At 44.9% G+C, this 23,999-nt stretch overlaps 1 protein-coding gene across 2 annotated transcripts in view; it reads left to right on the top strand.

Moving 5' to 3' along the window:
* LOC106556166 (carboxyl-terminal PDZ ligand of neuronal nitric oxide synthase protein) overlaps nt 1–23,999 on the top strand; it is a 79,145-nt gene that overhangs the window by 26,774 nt on the left and 28,372 nt on the right. The window contains exons 3-6 of one of the 2 annotated variants that reach the window (XM_087726593.1): nt 9,775–9,867; nt 14,854–14,912; nt 16,783–16,891; nt 23,791–23,932. In XM_087726593.1, coding sequence (XP_087582719.1) covers nt 9,775–9,867; nt 14,854–14,912; nt 16,783–16,891; nt 23,791–23,932 — 403 coding nt within the window. Of the gene's footprint in view, nt 1–9,774; nt 9,868–14,840; nt 14,913–16,782; nt 16,892–23,790; nt 23,933–23,999 lie in introns of those variants that run through there. The other variant, XM_087726594.1, reaches the window with a different exon arrangement.

Below are 23,999 nucleotides of genomic sequence, written 5' to 3'. Positions count from 1 at the left end.
TGGATGTGGCTTACAGCTCCGAGCTGAAAGCAGCGAGAGGCGTGGGTTGCCTTGGCACCACTAGCCTCGGGCTCTTAGCAGTCCGCAGAAGACATGTTCGAATCAATGCCGAGACCAGGGGCCCGTGAGGATGTGACCAAAGGCTTTCTTTCTGCCTTGAAGAAGCAGAGGTGGGCGGGAGGCCTGAGAGCACACAGCACCCCAGCACAGCACTCTCCTGAAGGCTGCCCACCCGCCTTCCTCTCCACATCAGGCCCCACATCCAGCCCATAACCAGGCGACATGCTGCTTCTGGGCTAGTCTGGCCGGCGATCTCCTGCACACTCCCCTTGCAGGCCAGGCTGGCTTCAGGAAGCAGCTGGGAATGACTCTGATGCCACGATCTCCCACATACTCTCCTTACAAGCCTGGCCAGCTTTAGGAAGCAGCCGGGAAGGACTCGGATACTGCGATCTCCCACGCACTCCCCTTGCAGGCCAGGCTGGCTTCAGGAAACACCCAGGAAGCGCTCCAATGCTGCAGTCTCCTGCATGCTCTCCTTCTTCCCCATGCACATTAGTCCACCCACCACCAATATCATGCCTCTGCCAGCTCCCCCTCCCCCTCCCACCCACTGGCCTGCACCCTCTGGCCTTATCTTTGCAAGCAGCAATTAGCAGAAGTGTGCAGAAGTGCGGCTAGCTAGATTCTGCAAGGTATATATAAGGCCGACGGTTGGAGGGGGGGCAATGAGGATGGTGGGAAAAGCAAGCCATGCAAAGACTGGCTGGGAGGCATGAGGCAGGGCTTAATTCCACTACTGCATGGACCAGATATATTGTGTTAGCAGGCTGTAGATTGAGGACCCTCTACATGGAAGAAATAGAACCCAAAGCCCTAGACTCCTTCACAGGAATTCCACCCATTCACTGATATGAGTATGTGGACAATCAAAACATAGGAATTGGAAACATTCACCAAATGTATCAACTCTGTGGACAGATACATCAAATTCATATGGAAATGTGTTAAGGACAATAGTCTAGCCTTCTTGGACAATGCAGTAGACATTAAGGAAAACACAAGCCTTAACCAATCAATATTTACATTTTGATTCCCACCACCCACTGGAGCACAAAATGGGAGTCATCAGAATCCTACATCACCGACTTGAAGGCCTGTCTACCAACAAAGATGGAGGGGGGGGAGAGAACTAAAACACATTGAGGAAGCCCTCAGGACATGTGCTTATCCCAAGTTGGCCTCCATCAAATCTCAAAAAAGATGCTGCAGGAGCTCCTCCATAACAGACAATGAACAATAAACAAAGCAACATCATTCCATACGTTGCAGGAATATCAGAAAAACTCAGAAGGATCTTACATACGTGCACACTTCAAACCCAATAATATATGTATAAGGTATAGGATCTCCTGCTTTAGCAGCGGGCTGGACTATAAAAACCTCCAAGGTCCCTTCCAGCTCCTGTTCTATTCTATTTTATTCTATTTTATTCTATTCTATACAGACTAAGGCTAAAGCTTGTCAACCCCAAGGATAAAACATCCAAGGATAAAACAAACTGAGCAATGTGGTATATGCAGTACAGTGCCGTGAGCCATGTGCAGATCTGTACATTGGGGAAACAAAACAACCACTTCATAAACACATGGTAGAACAAAGGAAAACGAATCCATGAGGACAAGATTCAGCAGTCCATCTGCATTTAAAGACACAGGCCATTCTTTTGAAGACAGCAAAGTCCATATTTTGGACAGAGAGGACCACTGGTTTGAAAGAGGGACCAAAGAAGCCATCTGTGTCAAAATTGTCAACGGAGGAAAGAATACAAAATTATCTATTTACAGTATACAACACAGTCCTTTCAACAGTTCCAAGAAGACTTCACACACATTTGCACTCCTCAGATGACCCTGACAACACAGATAAATGTCCAGGTGGCATCAATGACTCTCTAAAACACGGATGTCAAAGTTGATTGTGGCACGGGATGTATCACAGAGGGGGAAAAAAAAGTGCAAAGAAGAGCAACCAGGATGATTAGGGGACTGGAGACTAAAACATATGAAGAATGGTTACAGGAACTTGGCATGGCTAGTCTAGAAAAGAGAAGGACCAGGGGAGACATGATAGTAGTGTTCCAATATTTGAGGGGCTGCCATGGAGAGGAGTGGGTCAAGCTATTTTCCAAAGCACCTGAAGGCCAAACAAGGAATAATGGATGGAAACTGACCAAGGAGTAATTCAACCTAGAAATAAGGAGGAACTTTTTGACAGAACAATTAATCAATGGAACAGCTTGCCTTCGGAGATTGTGGGGCTTCATCACTTGAGACTTTCAAGAAGAGATTGGACTGCCATTTGTCAGAAATGGTGTAGGGTCTCCTGCTTGAGGGGAGGGGTTTGGACTAGATGACCTATAACCGGGATGGCACGCGTTCCTGGATCGGGATCCTCTGTGCACAGTCACTCATGCCCTCGTCCTTTCTCGCCTGGACTACTGTAACGCTCTCTACATGGGGCTGCCCTTGAAGAGCACCCGGAGGCTTCAACTGGTCCAGAATGCAGCTGCGCAGATTATCATGGGGGCACCTAGGTGCTCCCATGTTACACCCCTTTTAGGCGGCCTGCATTGGTTGCCAGTTGTCTTCCTGGTGCGATTCAAGGTACTAATTATGACCTTTAAAGCGCTCCATGGCTTAGGCCCAGGGTACCTGCGAGACCACCTACTGCCACTGGTAGCCTTCCACCGTCCAGTGCGATCCCACAGAGTTGGCCTCCTCAGGGTGCCGTCAGCCAGTGTCAGCTAGCAACCCACAGGGGGAGATCCTTCTCTGTGGGAGCGCCTTCCCTCTGGAATGAGCTGCCCCCAGAGCTTCATATAATCCCCGATCTCTGGTCCTTCTGAAGTGCCCTAAAAAGTTGGCTTTTCCAGCAAGCCAGGCTGGCCTGAACAAAACAAAATAAATTATTGATCATTGTTAATTTTAATTTTAATTTTTTTTTTAAATGTTATTGTCAATTCTAATTGGGTTTGTTTGGGATATTCTATTTAATTTTTTTTAACTTTTGTATTATGTGCTTCTTTTAATGTTGTACGCCGCCCTGAGTCCTTGGGAGAAGGGCGGCATATAAATATAATCAACCAAACCAACCAAACCAAACAGGTGGCACGTGGAGCCATTTGTCAGTGCATGTGAGGTGTTGCCCCGTCATCTGAGTTCAGCTGAGTTCACCCTTTTTTAAAGTCATTTTTCGCCCTCCCCAGGCTCCAGAGGCTTTATAGGAGCCCAGGAAGTGCGAAAAGAGCCCCCACCGTCCCCCTAGAGGCCCTCTGGAGGCTTCATGAGCTTCCCTGAAGCCTCCGGAGCGCAAAAAATCGGCCCTATTGGCAAACCGGAAGTTCGGGAATGGACTTCCGGTTTGCTCGGAGGGTCGTTTTGAGCACTCCGGAGGCTTCAGGGAAGCCTCCTGAAGGTCCCTGAAGCCTACAGAGGGCCTCCGGGGGGGGGCTATTTTTGCCCTCCCCAGGCTCCTATAAAGCCTCTGGAGCCTGGGGAGGGCGAAAAAAGCATGCAAAAAATGGGGGAGCACCTCTGGTGCGTGCATGCGCACTGGGGAGGGTTGCGCATTGCATTATGGGTGTGGCACGCCCGCACACGACCCCCCCTGCGCTTCCCCCACTTATGGCACGCGAGCCAAAAAAGGTTCACCATCGCTGACCTATAAGGTCCCTTCCAATGCTGTTAATCTGTTAAATCGCACCATATAACAATGTTTTGGGCCTTTGCGGAGCTCTGGTGGGCATGACCTGCACGTGACGCATCCAGCTCGCGGGCTGCCAGTTTGGCAGGGCTGCTCTGAAACAATGCAAATGACCAGCAGTCTGCAAGGAATATAAATCTTTCCATTTCCCACCATCCAGTCAGAGGTGAAGAAGATTCTTGGATGACAAGGGAAACATCCAGTTCCCTCTTGAAAAAGCATCTAAACTTCCATGGAATTGTGAACATCTTTCTAGATCAGTGTTTCTCAACCTTGGCTACTTGAAGATGTCCGGACTTCAACTCCCAGAATTCCCCAGCCAGCATTCGCTGGCTGGGGAATTCTGGGAGTTGAATTCCGGACATCTTCAAGTTGCCAAGGTTGAGAAACACTGTTCTAGATAGTGTCCAGGTCAGTAGGTTTCCATATTTTGTAATCACACTTACTTATTGTTACACTGTTTGTGGCATAAATCTTGAACTAAGCTATAGTTTCAAGGATATACGTTTAATTAAAACTATATATTTCTATATGACTATTAATATTTTAAAAAAAGAAGACAATTCCCCAATATACATTATATACCAAAGAGCAGACCAGGCAGGGCCAATTATTCTGGACGACTCTTGGCATCATCCAATTATTATTGTAATTGCCACCTACTATTTGTGGTGACGGTATCACTATAGTGATTGATGTGTGGCATTATGGGGTTATTTAAAGTTATCATTACTCAGTGTTGAAGAAATGGCACTGTGGCCTGTATGTCTTGGCAATAATTTCTCCAATCCCCTGCCCAACTTCCCCAAGCCTTCCTATTATTATTTTTTCTAAAAGGCTACGCATAGTAAAGGACAATCAACTTTCCTGTCTGCTCTGCCCCTCAGTTTGATCTTTATTATTCCTCCTAATGGAATTAGACAGGGAGAGAGGAAAGAGAAGCAGACAAGCAAGTATTACCACAAGAACTTGAGTTAATTATAGAATGTCTTACCATAACCATGAAACTGTTTGGTTGGACCTATGTAGTCAACAAAAGTTGAACTTGGCATCAAGGTCATCTTCACTCTTTATTTTACTTTGTAGTAATATTGAAAAAATAAAGTTAGACCAGAAGGAAAAGTCCGTAGTGGATCATGCTCAGAACATTGAGCTTAGGAGGGAATAAATCATATGATATCCACTCCGGAAGATTTTGTTAGCTAGAACAGTGGTCTTCAACCTTGGAAACTTTAAGACCTGTGGACTTCAACTCCCAGAGTTCCTCAGCCAGCTTTGCTGGCTGAGGAACTCTGGGAGTTGAAGTCCACAAGTCTTAAAGTTGCCAAGGTTGGAGACCACTGAGCTAGAAGATCTGTATGGGAGAAAAATCAAAACCAGCTTTAAGCATGTTCTGTATTTACAATATCAGAAGCAGCTTAGAAAATAAAATGGTGGAAATGTGTAGGTCAGTATTTTGTTTCCTTTCTGGTATATTGGTGCTTTATGATTGATAGCACACTATGGCAAAGATTTTGTGAAAGCGCCTGTAATATGCTCTTAACATTTTAAGAGCCGAGATGGCACAGTGGTTAAATGCAGCACTGCAGGCTACTTCAGCTGACTGCAGTTCTGCAGTTCGGCTGTTCAAATCTCACCGGCTCAGGGTTGACTCAGCCTTCCATCCTTCCGAGGTGGGTAAAATGAGGACCCGGGTTGTTGTTGGGGGCAATATGCTGACTTTGTAAACCGCTTAGAGAGGGCTGAAAGCCCTATGAAGCGGTATATAAGTCTAACTGCTATTGCTATTAAGTATATTCATTGTCTCAAAAAGGTTGGGCACCCCTGACTGAGTAACTGAGAGCTATACCAGTATTCTCAGTTCAGTTTATAGGAGAGTTCTTGGGACTTTCAAGTGAAAAGTTGTTTCATCTGAAAGATGAAGAATTGTTCATCTTCAAGTCATCTGCTTGTTTGTCTCTACTGGAAACTAGAAAGGACAGACTGATTTGCTATTCTGCTCACGCTCTTTCACCTGTCTGATTTTGCCAGTTGGAGTACTTCCCAAATCCTCCGTTTCTGCTCTGCTTTATATTTCTCCTTGCTTTGCATGAAGAGTAGCAGCGTTGGTGGGGGTGTGTGGCTTTGGCATCTGTCTGGAATGCTTGGAATTGCTGTGACCTTTCACCTTTTCCTGTGTTAAGGATTTTGTGATCTGCTGCCAAGATGCTGCATAGTGTTTGAGAATTAACTTGAATGACATTTGCTAACTGCATTCCACCAAAACACTAAACATTTAATGCAGTTCTCGTCTCCTGATGATATGTCTTAGGGTCCATCCTTTCATTTTATTTTGCTCTGAAATCTGTCCTAGATTCATTGTGTGCTCACAACAATGAAGCAGTGAGGTGGAGGGTTGAAATATAAACTTTATATTTAGTCTAGCAGCATATACATTATAGAAAACTAAAATTTATACCTAATAAATTCTATATTTTTTTTTGCCTTTACATAAAGGTCAGTACACAAGACTCGGTGGGTATGTTGGAAAATATTTGAGCTCGGGTGGTAGATAATGGTGGTGGTTTATTCTCCAAGCTTGTTGTTTAGTTTCAAAATGTTTCTGTCAGTCCTGCAGCCAGTTCCTTTTAGGATCTTTGGCCTGCCACACACTCTATTATTTTACTATGCTTTTTCATTAGTGGGGAATTGGGAGGAGGAATAGTAAGGAGTACAATGTGTTGTTGTCAAAATAAACTCCTTCCGAGAAGCCCAAGGTCGTTCTTTGTCTGTACACCTCTGAGCCTGATTGGAACTGGATGGGTGGAACTGCCAGCGTGGCAGTGGAAGATTGGAGCATGTGAAGGACTTGTGGGTGTGGGGGCAAGATCATGAACGTTCAGCTGGGTGAGAAACCCCAGGAAGCTTTCAGATTCGGGTTTTCCCCAGAAGTGCCAACAGCTCTCTTTATTAAAATTGGAAGTTTGAGGAAAGTTCTGCCTTGGACTCTGATTTAATTTTGAATGATATTTGGAACGCTGACAGTTTCATCATCAGGCTACGTAACATCATGAGCAGAACTTCGGTTGAAGTGTTTCAGTTTTCCTTTTATCAGTCTTATGTATTCAGTTGGTTCCTCACATGACATGATCGGCCAGGGTCACCTCACCACCAGATGATCTTCACATAATGTGACCATTAAAAATATCTCATAAGTATGTGTCTCATAAGTACTACTGAAATGCTCCATATTTTGTCCTATTTATCCCTCTTTCACCTTTTACTTTCCTTAGTGGGTTTTGAAAAATCAGTACAGAGAGTATGTACCAGTGTTTCTAATCTTTGGCTGCTTGAAAATGTATGGACATTTCCCAGCCAACTTTAGCTTTGCTGGCAGGGGAATTCTGGAAATTGAAGTGCAGGCAAGGTTTGAGAAACATGGTCAAAGCACTTTGATACTTACAACTTTTTGAGAAGATAGTTAGTTGAGAAGAATATGCACCAAAGCAGTCTTTCTGAACATTCATAAAGATTCTGAATTTTATCATACTCACGAGAATATTCAATATCCCAGTATGGTTCTGCTACAAAAAATGTTTTCATCCCCAATTAACTCAGGGAAAACCAAGATATCAAATATATTCTGGTTGATTATTAGTTTCTTTTTCCTTATTGTCATGAAATACCAGTTAGATGGTGGCAGGAGCTAACTGACCTTGGCTGATCTTGAAAAGCCAAGTAGAGTCGGATCTGATTAATACTTATTTAAGAAAAGAACAGGAAATTCCATGTCCTAGTTTGCAAGCTAAACTAAGAAGTTGAAAAACTGTCAAAAAAGAATGAAATTTATTTACTCGGGCGCTAAAATTATGCATACACTACTTCATGTCATATCAGTTGAATGTGAGATACTATAAATAATGTTGTTTCAACAGAATGACAACACTAGCAATAATAGAAACCATAACACACTTGAATCAGACTCCTAAAGCACTTTTCATGACGATTTAGCCTGAAAGGGCAGAATAAAAATTAGAAGAAAGTCAAAAGGCAATTTCTCAATTTTCTGTCTTTTAAAATAACATGAATTCTAAAATAAAAGAAATATCTCAGGATAGAAAGGGTAACAAAGAACCGAGGTGGCACAGTGGTTAAAGGCAGCACTGCAGGCTACTTCAGCTGACTGCAGTTCTGCAGTTCAGCTGTTCAAATCTCACCGGCTCAGGGTTGACTCAGCCTTCCATCCTTCCGAGGTGGGTAAAATGAGGACCCAGATTGTTGTTGGGGGCAATATGCTGACTCTGTAAACCGCTTAGAGAGGGCTGAAAGCCCTATGAAGCGGTATATAAGTCTAACTGCTATTGCTATTGCTATAAGAAGTAACACAGTATGTTGTCTTGATAAAGTGTACACCTCAGAAGAGAGCTTAACAGATGTGTTTCTATCTTTTTTATGGTACTGAAAAACCACATTATGGAGAGCAAAACTGAAATTCAGGTCTTGTGATAATTCACAAGGCATCAGGCGAGGCAGGTGGCGAAACAGGGATGGTGCAATGCCGCAGCCCCTGCACACTGAGCCCCCAGCATCCAACTCATCCTCCAACTCCACCACACATGCAGGATGAGCCTCCTGCTCACCTCCCCACGTGCAATGGCAGGAGTTCCTAAGAGGCAGCCGAGACTCCACTCCCTTCCCTTTCGCCAGGGCCATTGTGGGTGGAGTGGGGTGGGCTGCACAGCCCCAGAGCAAGAGCCTGGTGGGCTGCAGCTGCTGCCAGACACTGTTGGCAGCCACACACCTGCTGCCTCTTGTGTGTGTGCTGAGGAGCTGGGTCGTCTGGCTGGGCAGGGCCACAGTCAATGCAGTGGAGGCCGGTCCCTCACCATCTCGGGTATCATGTTTCCCTGAAAATAAGCCCCAATGCATCTTTTGGAAGGAAAAAAATATATATGACTGAGTCTTATTTTCAGGGCAACATGGTAGAACTAAGGAAAAAATTCCTGACTGTGAGAACAATTAACCAGTGGAATAACTTGCTTTCAGAATTTGTGGGTACTCCCATCACTGGAGGCTTTTAAGAAGACAGCCATTTCTCTGAAATGGTATAGAGTCTCCTGCTTGAACAGGGAGTTGAACTAGAAGACCTCCAAGGTCCCTTCCAACTTTTATTCGATTAGAAGATCTCCAACATCCCCCCCCCCCTTATCTGTTATTCTGTATACTTTAAATCTGCATTCCAGCTGTTGGTAGCAAAAGAAAATGGGAGAGGGAAAACTGCAAAGCTACTTGTCTATGGAGATTCTCAGTCATCCAGGTCATGGTTGTCCCAAAGGTTCTTTTTCAAGGGGTTTATCTGTGTTGTCAAGGTCATCTGAGTAGCGCAAATGGGTGTGGAGCCTTCTTGGAATTGTTGACTGTGTTGTAGACTGGAGATAGATGATGTCATAGTCTTCCCCCTGTTGAGAAAGGGCTGTTCAATTTTGACATAGATGGCCTCTTTGACCCCTCTTTCAAACAAGCCAGTCCTCTCTGTCCAAAATTTGGACTTTGTTGTCTTCAAAAGAATGGCCTCTGTCTTTTAAATACAGATGGACTGCTGAATCTAGTCCTGATGGCTTTGTTCTCCTATGTTGGGTCAAATAACAAAGCTACTTCTCCAAAGATTATTGGCAAACCGCAAGGGAGTATGGAAATTGCAGGAACTGGCTCCTTCCAATGGGAAACTGCCCATTGTAAAACTCTTGTGTTCCCGCTTTTCTTTGGGGCAGTTACTGAATTGAATTGATTTGAGTCAACTTGAAAAGACTCCATAAATCTAATTGCATCATAGAGACCCAGAAATGTAGCACTGCTTGCAGATTATTTGTTGTGGAAGGGGGTTGTGTGCCTTAATGATTAAGTGGCTATAAGAGGGACAGTAACAGCTGTGAGAAAATGTGGTAGGCCAGCACAGGTTGGCATGTCCTATTGCTTGCTGAACAGTACTGAATTTAGGCCTTACTAACACCTGTGTTTCACACCTGACAGTATGAATTCAAAGCCAAAAGTATAAAGAAGAAGAAAGTGAATCTGTTGGTATCTGTAGATGGGGTGAAAGTGGTACTGAAGAAGAAGAAGAAGGTAAGTTTTTCATTTTTAAAACTTGTATCCTGTTCTACAATTAAAAAATTCCTTTTTGTAAATTACAAGTGCTTTGGAAATTTTGGTCTCTGAAATAATATCTGTACAAGTAATCTTCGATTATGGTCAGTTGAATAGCAACCATTCAAAGGTGCTACAAACCCCTCTCCCCAAAGCTACCTATGACTTGGTTTCAAAGTTTTGTCCGTTGCAGTGAGACTGTGGTTGTTTACTCTTGCAGCCACCATCAGGAAACACCTCCCACCACAACTTGCTGGTTCTCTACAGACCTTTGGCCTGCTCAACCATCAGCTACCTAAGGGAACCTAAAGTTAGGCAGTAGAAGCTATTGGTCCTTGTGGAATTTTGGAGCTTGTAGGCTGAGGCCTTCTTCCCATCCAGCCAAAGGAGCCTAAAGTCGGGCACCAGAAGCTACTAGTATGTGGGGAGCTGTTAGAGCAGGAGTGTCAAATTCTGTTTCGTTGAGGGCCGCATCAGGGTTGTGTTTGACCTTGGAGGGGGCGGAGAGCAGGGGATGTAGTCAGTAATGGGTGCGGCCAGCTTGATGTCACTCGATGAGTCTCTGTTTTCAGCTGCAACAGCCTCCTGTAGTCTTCTGCCAGCAAAAATGGAGCCTGATGGCCTACGCGCATCCTCCCCAAGTTCTGTTTTTGCTGGCAGAAGCCTGCAGGAGGCTGTTGAGGCTGAACATTGAGCCCAGGCAGGCCGCATATGGCCTCCCCAAGCTCCGTTTTCACTGGCAGAAGCACCGCGGGCCGGTCCTTCGCTGTTTCCAGGGCAGTCCCTTGGGCCAGATCTAAGCACCCCTTGAGCAGGATACAGCCTGCTTGAGTTTGACCTCCCTGTGTTAGAGCTTCACATCGGCCAGGTGTCTCTTTGCAAAAACCAAAAGTAAGTTGGGTGCTGCTGGGTGAGGAGCAGGCCAAGTCCTGCAAGTCCCTGGGTGGCTGAATGGAAGCAGACCTCACCCTCCAAGCTCTAACAGCTCCCGACACACTGATAGCTTCCGCTGCCCAGCTTTATGCTCATTTCGGTGATTGAATGGCCAGGTTGGGAGCAGACAGAAGCCTGCAGAGATCCGAGGAGCAGGGAGCAGAGCATTAGAGTGCCTTGGGGTGGGGAAGGCCTTGGGAAGCTCAAATCAGGTGGGCCTGGGCCTACGCTAGACCTTCCTGGGCCTCTACTCCTGAGGCACCCACATAATGGCTCATGTATTTGTTTAACGGCCACATCTGGAAGAGTAGGGAGTGTGGGATCATTAAGTAAGGCTGTCTCATTTACTGTCACAACTTGAAACCATAATGGGGAGACTCCATTACAGTTGTAAGTCAAGGGCTTCCTGTATTACTATTATTTTCACAGAACTATATGAAACTCAACAAACCTCATTCTTTCCTTGTTTCTTATTGTAACTTAAAAACAGCTCTGGCTATTAAAAGTTAGGTAGTTCCCCTCCCCCCTATGTCACAGATCACATTGTCCAATTAGGTGCTCTGTCATTTCCTTGGCAACCAGGTTCAATCTCTGGTTATCACCTGCTGGGATGACCTGTTGGTTCCCAGAAGATACCAAGTTGTTTTGGCTGGTGTGCATTTCAAGCCTCTCCCCCCCCCCCCCAAGCTGTGTGGCAACTTTGGAAATGGAAAGATGGCTGTGACAGACCTGATCAATTTCAGAGCTGACAATCAGGTAGATAAACAACAAAACTGAAATGCCATGAAACAAATTATTAATATATTCCCATACCTCTTTAGAAATAGGACATATTTCATATCCACATTCTAGCCAAAATCCACATCTCTATTAAACTCTAAACTAAAAAAAGACCATATTTTTCGGAGTATAAGATGCACCGGAGTATAAGATGCACCAAGGTCTTGAAGAGACAAATTTTTAAAAAAGTAGGTAGGTAGATAGAGGGAGAGAGAGGGAGAGAGAGGGAGAGGGAGAGAGAAATACACTAGGTAGGTAGGGAGAGAGAGAGTAGATAGGTAAGTAGATAGAGGGAGAGAGAGAGAGAGAAAGAGAGAGAGAGAGAGATACAGTAGATAGGTAGGGAGAAAGAGACGGTAGGTAGGTAGATGGAAGAGAGAAATACAGTAGGTAGATAGGGAGAGAGAGAGAGAGTAAGTAGGTAGGTAGGTAGATAGAGGGAGAGAGAGAGAGAGAAATACAGTAGGTAGGTAGGGAGAGAGAGTAGGTAGGTAGGTAGGGGGAAAGAGAGAGAGAGAAAGAGAAATATAGTAGAAAGGTAGGGAGAGAGAGAAATACAGTAGGTAGGTAGGGAGAAAGAGACAGTAGGTAAGTAGGTAGGTAGAGGGATAGAGAGAGAGAAATACAGTAGGTAGGTAGGGAGAAAGAGACAGTAGGTAGGTAGATAGGGAGAGAGAGTAGGTAGGTAGGTAGGTAGAGGGATAGAGAGAGAAATACAGTAGGTAGGTAGGTAGAGAGAGAGAGTACGTATGTATGTATGTATGTATGTATGTATGTATGTATGTATGTATGTATATGTATGTACATATATATTTCCAATTTTACACGGGAGAAAACCCGAATAACTAAAGACATATATATGTCTTTGCTGCACTCCTCAGCACTTGATCAATGTAATTCTCATCAATCACTCTAACTAAAGAGCTTTCCAAAAGAGAAAAAAAAGTTTTTGCACTCTGCAAAACTCCCAAAAATGGCCCGTTTTTCATGAAAATGGGCCCATTTTTTTTTCAAATAAAAGGCATGAATAGCCTTGGGGGGGCTTGCAGAGTGCTCCTTGGAGGGGTGGGGGGACCCAAAAATGAGCAAAAAACTCATTTTTTGTAAAAAAAAAAATTGCATGCATAGCCTTATGGAGACTTATAGAGTGCTGCTGGGGACAGGGGCAAAAAACGGCCCATTTTTCTCATTTCTGCCCTCCCCAGCCCCCAGGAGCTCTCTGAAAGCCTCCATAAGGCTATGCACGGCCATTTTGGTGAAGGCTTCAGGAGGCAAAAAAATGCTGTATTCGATGTATAAGATGCACCCAGATTTTCAGCCTCTTTTTTGAGGGAAAAAGGTGCTTCTTATATTCCAAAAAATATGGTATACTATTCTATTTTCTATTTTCCCTGTAAAAAAAGGAATCTTTCTGACTAAGTGGTGATGACAGATGATATTAAGCCATCTGCTAAAAGGGTCATTCCATGTCAAGTGATCTGATTCTATTAAACAAAATAATAAAAACATTCTCATGAGGGATCTCCATCTAGATAATTTGGTCAAAAATGACTGCAGCTCTGATTTAAATTAATTTCCTATGAATTAATGGAACTTAAAATAATTTGAACCCCCCCCCCCTCTGCATATAGGAACTGTTTTTTTGTTTTTTTTACTGCTCTCACATACAGAAACATATCACACTTAGAATACTGCATCCAGTTTTGCTCATTATTAAAAAAGAAAGACTCTGGGAGGAGTGCAGCAAAGAACAACAAAGATGATTAGGGGGCTGCAGACTAAAACATGAGGAATGGTTGCAGGAATTGGGTTTGTCTAGTCTACTGAAAAGAAGGACTGGAAGTGATATGATAATAGTCTTTCAATATTGGAGGGGCTGCCACAAAGAAGGGAGGCTCAACCTATTTTCCAAAGAACCAAAAAGGCAAGACAAGAAACAATGGATGGAAACTAATCAAGGAGAGAAGTAACCTAGAAGTAAGAAAAAAGTTTCCTAACAGGGAGAACAATTAACCAGTGAAACGGCTTAGCTTCAGATGTTGTAGGTGCTTCATCATTCAAGGTTTTTAAGAAGATACTGGACAATCACTTGTCTGGAATAGTATAGGGCTGTGATGGCGAACCTATGGCACACGTGCCACAGGTGGCACACAGAGCCATTTCTGAGGGGCACATGAGGCGTTGTCCTATCAGCTCATTTGCGGCTTTGATTTTCAGCTGTTTTTCGCCCTCCGGAGGCTTCCCTGAAGCCTAGTGAGGGCGAAAAACTACCCAATGCGCAAACCGGAAGGGAGCTGAAGCCCCCTGAAGCCTCTGGAGGGAGAAAAACGGCCCAATGGGCAACCCGGAAGTCCGTTCCCCAACTTCCGGTTTGTGCGTTGGGCCATTTTTGCCCACCCCAGGCTCCTAGAAAGCCGTGTGTGCATGCATGGGGCAGCCGAGGATGTGTGTGTCACACGCACATGGACAGGGGGCATGGCATAGAGGGCATTAAATTATGGGGTGGGCACTCGAGCGTGTGTGATAGTGTGCCCGTGCTTTTGGCCCCCGAGGTGAAAAAGGTTTGCCATCACTGGTATAGGGTCTTCTGCTTGAGCAGGGGGTTGGACTAGAAGACATCCAATGTCTGTTCCAACTCTGTTATTCTGATATTCTTTCTTCTGGTCAGCAAAATAGCAGAAGGCCTGGGGGAGCAGAGAAGACTGGATATGGGGTAATAGCACTGGGAAAGGAAGAAACAGAAAGGTTGGACTGGGATGAGTGGGAGAAGGTAATTACAGAAAGAAAGAAAGAAAGAAAGAAGGAAGGAAGAAGGAAGGAAGGAAGGAAGGAAGAAAGAAAGAAAGAAAGAAAGAAAGAAAGAAAGAAAGAAAGAAAGAAAGAAAGAAAGAAAGAAAGAAAGAAAAGAAAAGAAAAGAAAAGAAAAGAAAAGGAAAACCTGCCCAGGCATTACCAAAAGGATTAAAATAATTAAACAATCAACAGGGATGAACCCAATTGGCGGCCGACAGATAATCTTCAAAGGCTTTCATGCTTTTTAGCTGCAGAGAATGCAGTCATTGGCTCCTATTCAGCAATATTTTCCATTCTCATTGAATATGATATAACCACCTTCCCAGAACAATGTAGCTAGGAAAATGCTTGGTTCCTTAGTAATACTGTCTCAAGGACATTCATTTCCTTAGGAGTTTTATAAATGTTAGGTCACTCAGTGAAGCATCTGTCCTGCTTATACGCAGCTCTCTTTTACAGAAGAAAGAGTGGGACTGGGATGACAGCAAGCTACTGGTGATGCATGACCCAATCTACAGGTAAGAGATGTGAGTAAGCAAAGCATGAGTTAGCAGCCTCAGTATTGGCCCCTGGGAGAAAGAAAAATTAACTAGCAGTGTTCATATTATAGGCAAGTCTCCAATGACTTAAACAAGGTTCTATTTTGCAGACAGGTCTATTGAGAGCAAAATCAATAGTACTGGGACTTACATATTGCTTCATGAAACAAACAAAATGTGAAAAAGCTATGATATTTATGTAGTTACTTACCAAGCACATCTAAATTATATTAAAGTAACCAAAATATCTTTTTACAATCTCCAAGGTCCTTTTGAGTACCCATTTGGAAATTGAAAGTTGAAAAATTTGACACTCCCTGCCACTTCATAGTGCTTTATAGAACTCTCTAAGTGGTTTACAGAGTCAGCATATTACGCCCAACAGTCCTCATTTTATCGACCTCAGAAGGATGGAAGGCTTAGTCAACCTTGAGCCAGTCAGGGCAGAGTTAGCCTATAAGACTGCATTTTAATCACCACAGCTCTTAAATAAGGTGAAACTGCTGGTAGAAAGCTGATATTTACGTGGGTTTGTCTCTCTTTCCCCAGGTCATTTTGTTCTAGGTTGTAGGATATTTGAACTCTGCACATAGTCCAGAATGAATCCAGATTGGGACCTAAGATCAAGCTAGCCCTTGGCAGAGGTTTCTAGGTCTTGATGTGACAGTGACAGCACTTTGAATGATAGTGTCGATTTCAGACTTCCCTTTTCACCAGCCCAACTTCATGTTTTAGTACATGAGCACTGTACATGCAGAAGTATTTGTAGGAGAATTAATAATCCTTTGGATGGAATTCTAGAATTCATATTATAATTCTATCATGCTGCACCTATAACTTGCATGACAGAAAATATTAATTGGTAACTGACCATATGCATTTAGCAATAGCAATAGCAGTTAGACTTATATACCGCCTCATAGGGCTTTCAGCCCTCTCTAAGCGCTTTACAGAGTCAGCATATTGCCCCCACAGTCTGGGTCCTCATTTCACCCACCTCGGAAGGATGGAAGGCTGAGTCAACCTTGAGCCGGTGAGATTTGAACCACCGAACTGCAGATAGCAGTCAGCTGAAGTGGCCTGCAGTACTGCACTCTAACCACTGCGCCACCTCGGCTCAGTGTCAATCTAAACCGAATGCATTGGAATATTATTACAGTGTATTAATCATATTAGCAGGTGGTGATAACATACCCTGAATAATAAAGTATCTGCTTAAACAATAATGTGTAAATGATAGACTAAAGGAAAGGAATAAATTGCAAAATGGTAATAATGGAAAGATATGATTGTATTTGCCAGTATTAATGAGTCAATCAATGAGAACCCATACCTTGACTTGGCTTGCTTTTCTCCAAGACAGTGACAGAATAGCCTGTTTCCTATGTGTCATGTATTATTGTGTCAGCCTCTGCTTTGCTGCTGCTTCGGCTGCCATTGAAATGGGGAGGGGGGGCATGGTATTTGGGAGGGGATTACTAATTGTGCTGGAGGAAGATTCTGGAGTTTCTGCTGCCTGTCTTACTGCGCATGCGGAGGAGGTTCCCGCCAAGGCCAACGGCACTGACATTCCATCTTGGTGATGCCTTTCGAAGTTATCTCGCACCTGACACTTGGAAGAATTATGATTGGACTGTAACTGGGATGCCAAGGGGTGGGGAATGGGTTATTCTATATATCATTTGCTTTCGCGCCTAAATAATCAGTCTTCGCTTTGCTACGCTTCTAATCATTTATAATTAGTAAAAGTACACTTGATTTCTATCAATGGAGTCTCGTGGTTTTCTTTCCTAATTATTCAATGGAGGAGTGCTGACATATTGCATATATAGTTCTGCTATTTTTGCAGGATATTTTATGTGTCCCACGATTCCCAAGACCTGAAGATCTTCAGTTATATTGCAAGGGATGGCTCCAGTAACATCTTCCGCTGTAATGTTTTCAAGTCCAAGAAAAAGGTATGTTGCAAATTGACAAGATACAAGCTTAGGACCTCTTATAAACCCCTCTAATAACTGAAGGTCATCATCCCACTCTGGGGATATTGTGCATAGTTTGTATCTCTATTTACATGGAGTCTATTTACACGGGAATTGTAAACAGGTTTTCAGTATTTTCCTCTCATTAGGTAAAGGAGTTTAGGTGCTATGGGGAAGGAGCTTCTTTATATTCTCTAAACAAAATATTTACTTATGCTCTGTGTTGATGGTACTTGAAATAATGCATTTCCTCCAGCATCTTTCCTCAACAGCTGGTCAAGTAGCTAATCAAAAGATGTCTGGAAACAGGTCAAAAAGTGAAAGATGGAGGATTCCTATACTGTTCTCTTACAGAGCAATGAGTTAAAATGGTAGCAGCAAAGGGAGCTGTATCAGATCACGGGAAGAAAAGTTACTAAATTATGTGGGAAATATAAGAAGAGGGGGGAATGGAGAAAAAAGGAGCAGAAAGTTAAATAAGAAAGATTGATGGTATAAAGGAAAAGAAGAAATTTGGGGCAAGAAGGAAAACGCCAGCAAAATAGCAGTGCAGCAAATGAATGACTGCACGCTGAGTTGGAGGCAGCCGGCAACAGAGAATAAATCTCACTCAGGAGCCCAACTAAGCAGCTCAATGCTGGAAAAGAGGCAACTGAGAGCAGTGAACCAGCGGTTGAACAATGAACAAGAAGGGAGGAAGTTGGAGGCAGCAAACCGGTGGGTTACAGTATATTCGGTAATTGCCTAGACCCATACTCCAATCCAGGCTGTCTGGCTTGAGTGGGCAGCCAGTCATCCCAGGGTGAAGCAAACTAGAGGCATCTCAATTACCACAGCCCTCCCACTGTGAGATTTCAGCTGGCAGCTCTCTCCAGTGACCTGCCCCAGGTGGAGGACTTGATCAACATTGCCTCCCCAGAAAGATCAGCAGATCACTACCACCCGCCTCCTGCTAGCCTGGCAATCCTTCCCAGTGGCCCATGTGGTGGAGGACAAAGGGCCTGGAGCAACCATCCAACAAAGGGAAATGGTGGCTGAGAAATCAGCGGTGGCAGAATGGGTGGAGGGGAGAAACGCAGCAGCAGAATCGGAGGAGGGGAGAAATACAACAGCAGAATCGGTGGAGGGGAGATCATACTGTTTCCCTGGAGGAAAGACCTACCCTGAAAATAAGCCCTAGCCCGATTTTTACACCTGCACCTAATATAACCCCTACCTCCAAATAAGCCCCAGTTAAGCCCTGTCCATGCCATCCCACTATCTGGTTGCTTGCAGCCGCAGTGGGGCAGGAGGACATGCGGCACCACCACGAGGTGACGTGAGGCAAGGCAAGTGCCCCCATACATGCGCACCTCAGTGCTCCCGTAGCCAGGCCACTCCTTGTTCTGTGACCTTCCCAAGCCCATTCAGTGACCCGGCTGCCCACCCTGTCATTCCCCTCCTGAGCCAGACTGCCATGCTATGGTGGGTGAGGATGGGTGCTATGGTGGGTGAGGATGGGTGGGTGACATTGGTCCCCTTACCTGGTTACCCCTCCATTGTCTCAGAGCCAAGGGGGAGTAATGGCGAAAGGCCTCCGTCGCTGCTGTGCATCAGCCGTGGTTGCCAGAGTAGGGGATTTCTTCACACACACACACCCACTGCCGCCACCCTACAGATCACCTACCCAGCGGCTGCTACCTCCTCCTCCTCCCCTGCTGCTTCAGTCCTGTGGCACCACCTTGCACTGCCTTGGCCCTTTCTGCTGTTTCAAACGTGACAGCTTGGGAGGCCTGCAGCTCTGCCGCTGCATTTCAATAGATGTTTCAGCACCTGGAGCCCTCGGGATGTTTGCCACCAGCTTTCCAGCTCCTTCACATTAATTCCACCACCATGGAACAGGAGAGCTTGGAGCACCACTGCCCAGCTCCCCTCACTTCCCCAAAGCATTCTTTCATTAACCTGCTTTCCAGTTCCATTGTGTTTCTCCGCTGCTGCGTGCAGGGCAGCAAAAGTTTGTGGGACTAAAAAAAACTATTTTTTTTAGTCCCACAAACTTCTTTTGTTGCTCTGGATGCAGCGACAGAGATATGCAACGGAGCTAGAAAGCAGATGCCAAGGTAATATCCCCAAAAGTTCCAGGCACTGAAACAGGCCCGGCTGGCATATACTGAAACTCAGTGGCAGAGCTGCAGGCCTCCAGAACTGCCACCTTTGAAATGGGGACCAGGCAGCGTGTGGCGGGGCCACAGGATCGAAACGGCAGATGGACGAGGAAGAGGCAGCCACTGCCAAGCAAGTGATCTGCGGGGCAGGAGTGACGAAAGAAAGCCCTCCGACAGCGGAGGGGATGCTTTTACCTGCTCTCCTCCTCCTTAACTCTGAGGTGTGGGATAGATAGGAATCCCATATTCTATGCTCTCACTAGCAAATAACAACAACACAAGCAAATAGAATTATAATACATTTATAACACGACCTCCCAGGACTATAGTGTGTGATGTGTGATTAGGGCATGATGGAGTATATAAAAATTAATTCAATTGTTTTACATAACTGTTGTGGCCCAGCAGGTTCCGACTGAACTGCTGATGGACTCGGATAGCGAGGAACCATATGAGTCTGCCCTGGACAATGTGGAGGACCCTGGGCAGGGTTCAGACTCAGAGCAGGGACCAGAGAGGCTGGTTGGCCACCAGGAGGCGCCTGAGGCATGGAGCAGTGGGGAAGGATCAAAGGCAGTTTGTCCCTGATGCTAGATTGAGAAGGGCTGAGAAACGGAAGCAGCAACTCCATAGGCAGACTCACAGAAGATGATTAAGCACAGGTGGTTGTTGATTGGCCCCTCCCAAGAGATATTAAAGGTGAGGCGTTGGGAGGGGACATTTGCAGGAAACAACCGTTCGAATTAGTAGTTAAGAAAATCTGTGTATTCTAGTCGTGTCTGTTTGTTGGACTATCTGCGTTGCTGCAGAGCTACTCTATTGAACGTGAGTTGCCTGGGCCCTCAGCCAAAGGATTCGTTATCTCAGTAATTGAATAGTGGCAAACAGTCAAGCCTAAATTCTGGTTTATTCACAGGCCGGGGGGTCAGAACATATAACCATATGAAAATATAATTAAGGTTAGGCTAGAAAAACATAATGCTACTTAAATCACAGATGGGGATCTGTTCCTGTTATAGAGAAAACAATAAGTTTAAGGTTGATGGTAGAATGGATATAGGACATCCTGCACAGAGTTCCCAGAGTGTCTCAAATATACAGTAACTGCATAAATAAAATAAGCACCAGAAACAAAAATGCAAAATGCTGTTATTTTTTTCTTTATTTCTGTTAATTAGTTTAACACATTAAGATCAAATAAATTCAGATTATACAAAATTGAGTGAGTTAGGAGTTAGAAATAAAACTTGAAAACCATATTAGATGGGTTAGAGAAATTGGTGAAAATAAAAGGATATGTCAACACAAGTTAGGAATTTCTTTGAATCAGAAGGATTCAATTTTACTTGTAAAATTTAATTGTTTTTTTAATTTTCTAGAAAATTCAAGCTTAAATCTGGGCCTGAATAATCTTAGCTTTCCCCTTCTCTTTATCCCAACACATCTTCCTTATTTTCATTCCATTTCAGCTCTCTGTTTCAAATAGACAAGATTATTTTTAACTTGAACCAGAAGGGGTTAGGCCGACTCTTCTTATTGTAAATGTGTTTTTATTTTTCCATTTTCATTTCGTACAGTCACATATATACTGTACATAACCGGGGCCATATAACATTAAACAATAAACACAGCCATTCCTCTTGTCAACAATACCCCCCAAAATACAAACCCAATGTACCACTTCGACCCTCCATACACCCTTTCTTTCGCCCCCCCTCCAACTTTCCTTCTTCCCTCCAACATTCCCCTCTACCCTACTTCCCCTCCCCCTCTATCACTCCTCTCTCCCAGTACACTCCCTCCCTTCCTTCTCACCCTCCCTCCCGTCCTCTCTCCCACCCTCTCTACCCCTCTTTCTTCTAACCCTCTATTCCTCCCTTCGGTGTATTTCTACTATTTATTAATATATTCCGCTTGTCCTATTTTTACAATGAAATTAAAGAGCAACAGTATACAAGTGCAATCGCGTTACTATAAAATCTAACACATACTATATATCCCCCCTCCCCCCTCCCCCCTAACACTTCTTAAAAGAGCCAGAGCATGTCACATTGCTTGCTTTGAAGCAAAGCCAATGTGTTTTGGTTGTCTGGGATGAAAGACTGAGAGAAGATTATCCTTACACATTGAGTATTGGTGGGAATTATGGAAATTGACACCCCATCGTCTTGAGAGTTGCATTAGTCTTAAAGATACTGAGCTTGTCAGCTGGAGGGCTGACAGCCCAGGTTCAAGACCCGAGCTTCGATGCAACAGGGTGAGCTTCCATTACTTGCCCCAGCTCCTGTCCAGGTAGCAGTTTGAAAGCATGCAAATGTAAATAGATTAATACTGTATTTCCCCCAAAATGAGACAGGGCATTATTTTCTTTTGACCCCAGAAATATAGCCTTGGCCTTATTATCAGGGGGAGGCTTATTGTTATGGGGGTGCAGAAGGCAGTGAGCATGGTCACCTGGCTGCTGTGTTGCGCTGCTGTGACAGCACAACAAAACCATTCGCCCCTGAGGCTGTGCCCGCGTCCTCCTGTCCCCATGCCAGGGTCTTTGAGAGCCCGCTCGCAAGAGAGCAGTCACCCGGCAACCCCCTTCTTCAGCTGGGCAGAGCGCCACTCCCTAATCCAGCGGTATCCTGAAGGCGCCAAGCTGTGGGGGACAGGTGCTTGCACAGCTTGGCGCCTTCGGGATACCGCTGGGTCAGTGAGTGGCACTCTGACTGGCTGGAGGGGGGTTGCATGAGCGCCTGTTCCGCCCCCGCTCATGAGCCTTCCACCCTCACCACAACCTGGGCCAGCTCTCCCTGCAGGGCCAGAGCCACCTTCTTCCAAACCCCGGAAGTCTGTTATCAAGTCTTCTGGGAGCCGGGGCAGACAGTCTTCTGGCAGTGGCCATTCTGGGACTGAGCTTCCTGCTCTATGGTTGTGGTGCAGCTGCAGGTATGCCCCGGCTCCTGGAAGACTCGGCAGCAGCCTTCTGGGGTTTGGAAGCCACAGAAGAAGCCATCCCCAGTTCTTTGTTGGCAGCAGTGGCCCTGACCCTGCAGGGAGAGATGGCCCAGGATGTGGTAAGACTTGGAGGCGCACGAGTGGGGGTTGCAATGGGCCCATATGCAGCACCACCCCTCCGGCCAGGCAGAGTGCCTCACCAACCCAGCGGTATCCTGAAGGCACCAAGCCGCACGAGCACCTGTTCCTCCTGGCTCCTGTAGCTTGCTGCCTTCTGATACTGCTGGGTCGCTGAGTGGTGCTTTGCCCGGCTGGAGAGGGGGGTTGCCGGATGACTGCTCTCTAGCGACCGGGCTCCTGAAGAGCCTGGCCTGAGGGGGGGGGATTGTCCAGGGGAAGGCATCTATTTTTGCCCACCCCAAAAATCTGGCATGTCCTTATCTTCAGGACATGTCATATTTTTGGGGAAACATGGTAGGTGCCACTTTGGTGGGAAGATAATAACTTAAATTGTGCCTGTGGCATATAGCTATGCTGCCCACATGACCATGGAAATTGTCTTTGGACAACGCTGGTTCCCTTGGCCAAGAAACTGAGATGAGCACCATACCCAAGAGTTGGACACGACTGACAGGGAAACCTTTACCATTACCTTTTACTTTAAACACTCTCCCCCCCCCCCATTTAAACTTAAACAATACCATAACTTTTATGACAGTTATTATTTGTGCTCTCGGGATAAACTTCAGGAATGGCCATTCCAAAAATGCGTTCCTTGTTATGCCCTCTTGTCTAAGTGACAAACTATTTCAAAAATGTATCTAGCTTGTTGTTGCTTACTCAAAATTCAGTATAGTGTTCTATATCTGCCTTCATGGTATTGGACCTGGGTACTTGAGAGACCGCCTGCTGCCAATTACCTCCACTAGACCGATTAGATCCCACAGATTAGGCCTCCTCCGAATCCCATCCGCCGGCCAGTGTCGACTGGCGACTACCCGGAGGAGAGCCTTCTCTGTGGCTGCTCCGACCCTCTGGAACGAACTCCCCGTGGAGATTCGAACCCTCACCACCCTCCAGGCCTTCCGCAAAGCCCTCAAAACCTGGTTGTTCCGACAGGCCTGGGGCTAAAGAGCTGTTGCCCCCGTCTCGAATGGTATGACTGTTGTGAGTTTTTAAATTATATATTGTTATGTTGTTGCTTTTAAATCTTTTGTCTGTATTCCCCTCCCCGGTTCGAGTTGTGAGCCGCCCTGAGTCCCCTTCGGGGGAAAAGGGCGGCATATAAATTTAATAAATTGAATTTAATTGAATTGAATTCTGATTCAGATAGAAGTTTATAAATTTGTATTAGGTAGGCCTACCAAGATGTATATTTATGAAATAAACTCAGAATGAATAGCTTAAAGTCAAAGTGCAGCTTCTGAGTCACGCAGTACAGTATTCAATGAACTGATTTGCAAATTTGGAAAATGTTTCTTTCCATATCACTAAACAGCAAGACTCCAAAGTTGAAAGGGAGGAATATAGGAAAATAGGTTCCTTGGAAGCAAATTGTCTAATTGAGACAATATGTTTAGCTACAGAAATCTGAGCAAACCAAAGCTTTAGTAGCACATGGAAGAAAATGGGTTATTACCAAACTTGACAGTTTCAAACTGTAACTAGTTTACTGGTACTTTACATAGTTGAATATTAAGAGAAGGCATCGATCTTTTTCCTTAGGAATAGCTGTTAGCCTTGGTCTTCAGATGGAATGTTCTTATTGCCCTTTTTCTCTCTACTTTGCAGAGTCAAGCCATGCGCATTGTCCGAACAGTGGGGCAAGCGTTTGAAGTCTGCCATAAATTGAGCCTTCAGCATACACAGCAGAATGCTGATGGCCAAGAAGACAGCCATAGTGAAAAGGGCAGCGAGGATTTGGAAGCATCAGGTAAAAAAAAAAACAATGATGGGAAAGGTTCTATCTTTCTACAAATAGAAAATTCTCTAGAAAGTTT

The sequence above is a fragment of the Thamnophis sirtalis genome, unplaced genomic scaffold, assembly GCF_051295495.1.
Source record: "Thamnophis sirtalis isolate CommonGarterSnake01/CBP01778 unplaced genomic scaffold, rThaSir2_p1.2 scaffold_12, whole genome shotgun sequence".
NCBI classification, from domain to species: domain Eukaryota; kingdom Metazoa; phylum Chordata; class Lepidosauria; order Squamata; family Natricidae; genus Thamnophis; species Thamnophis sirtalis.
Note: the sequence above shows the minus strand (reverse complement) of the source record. Positions and strands in the feature narration are given on the sequence as shown.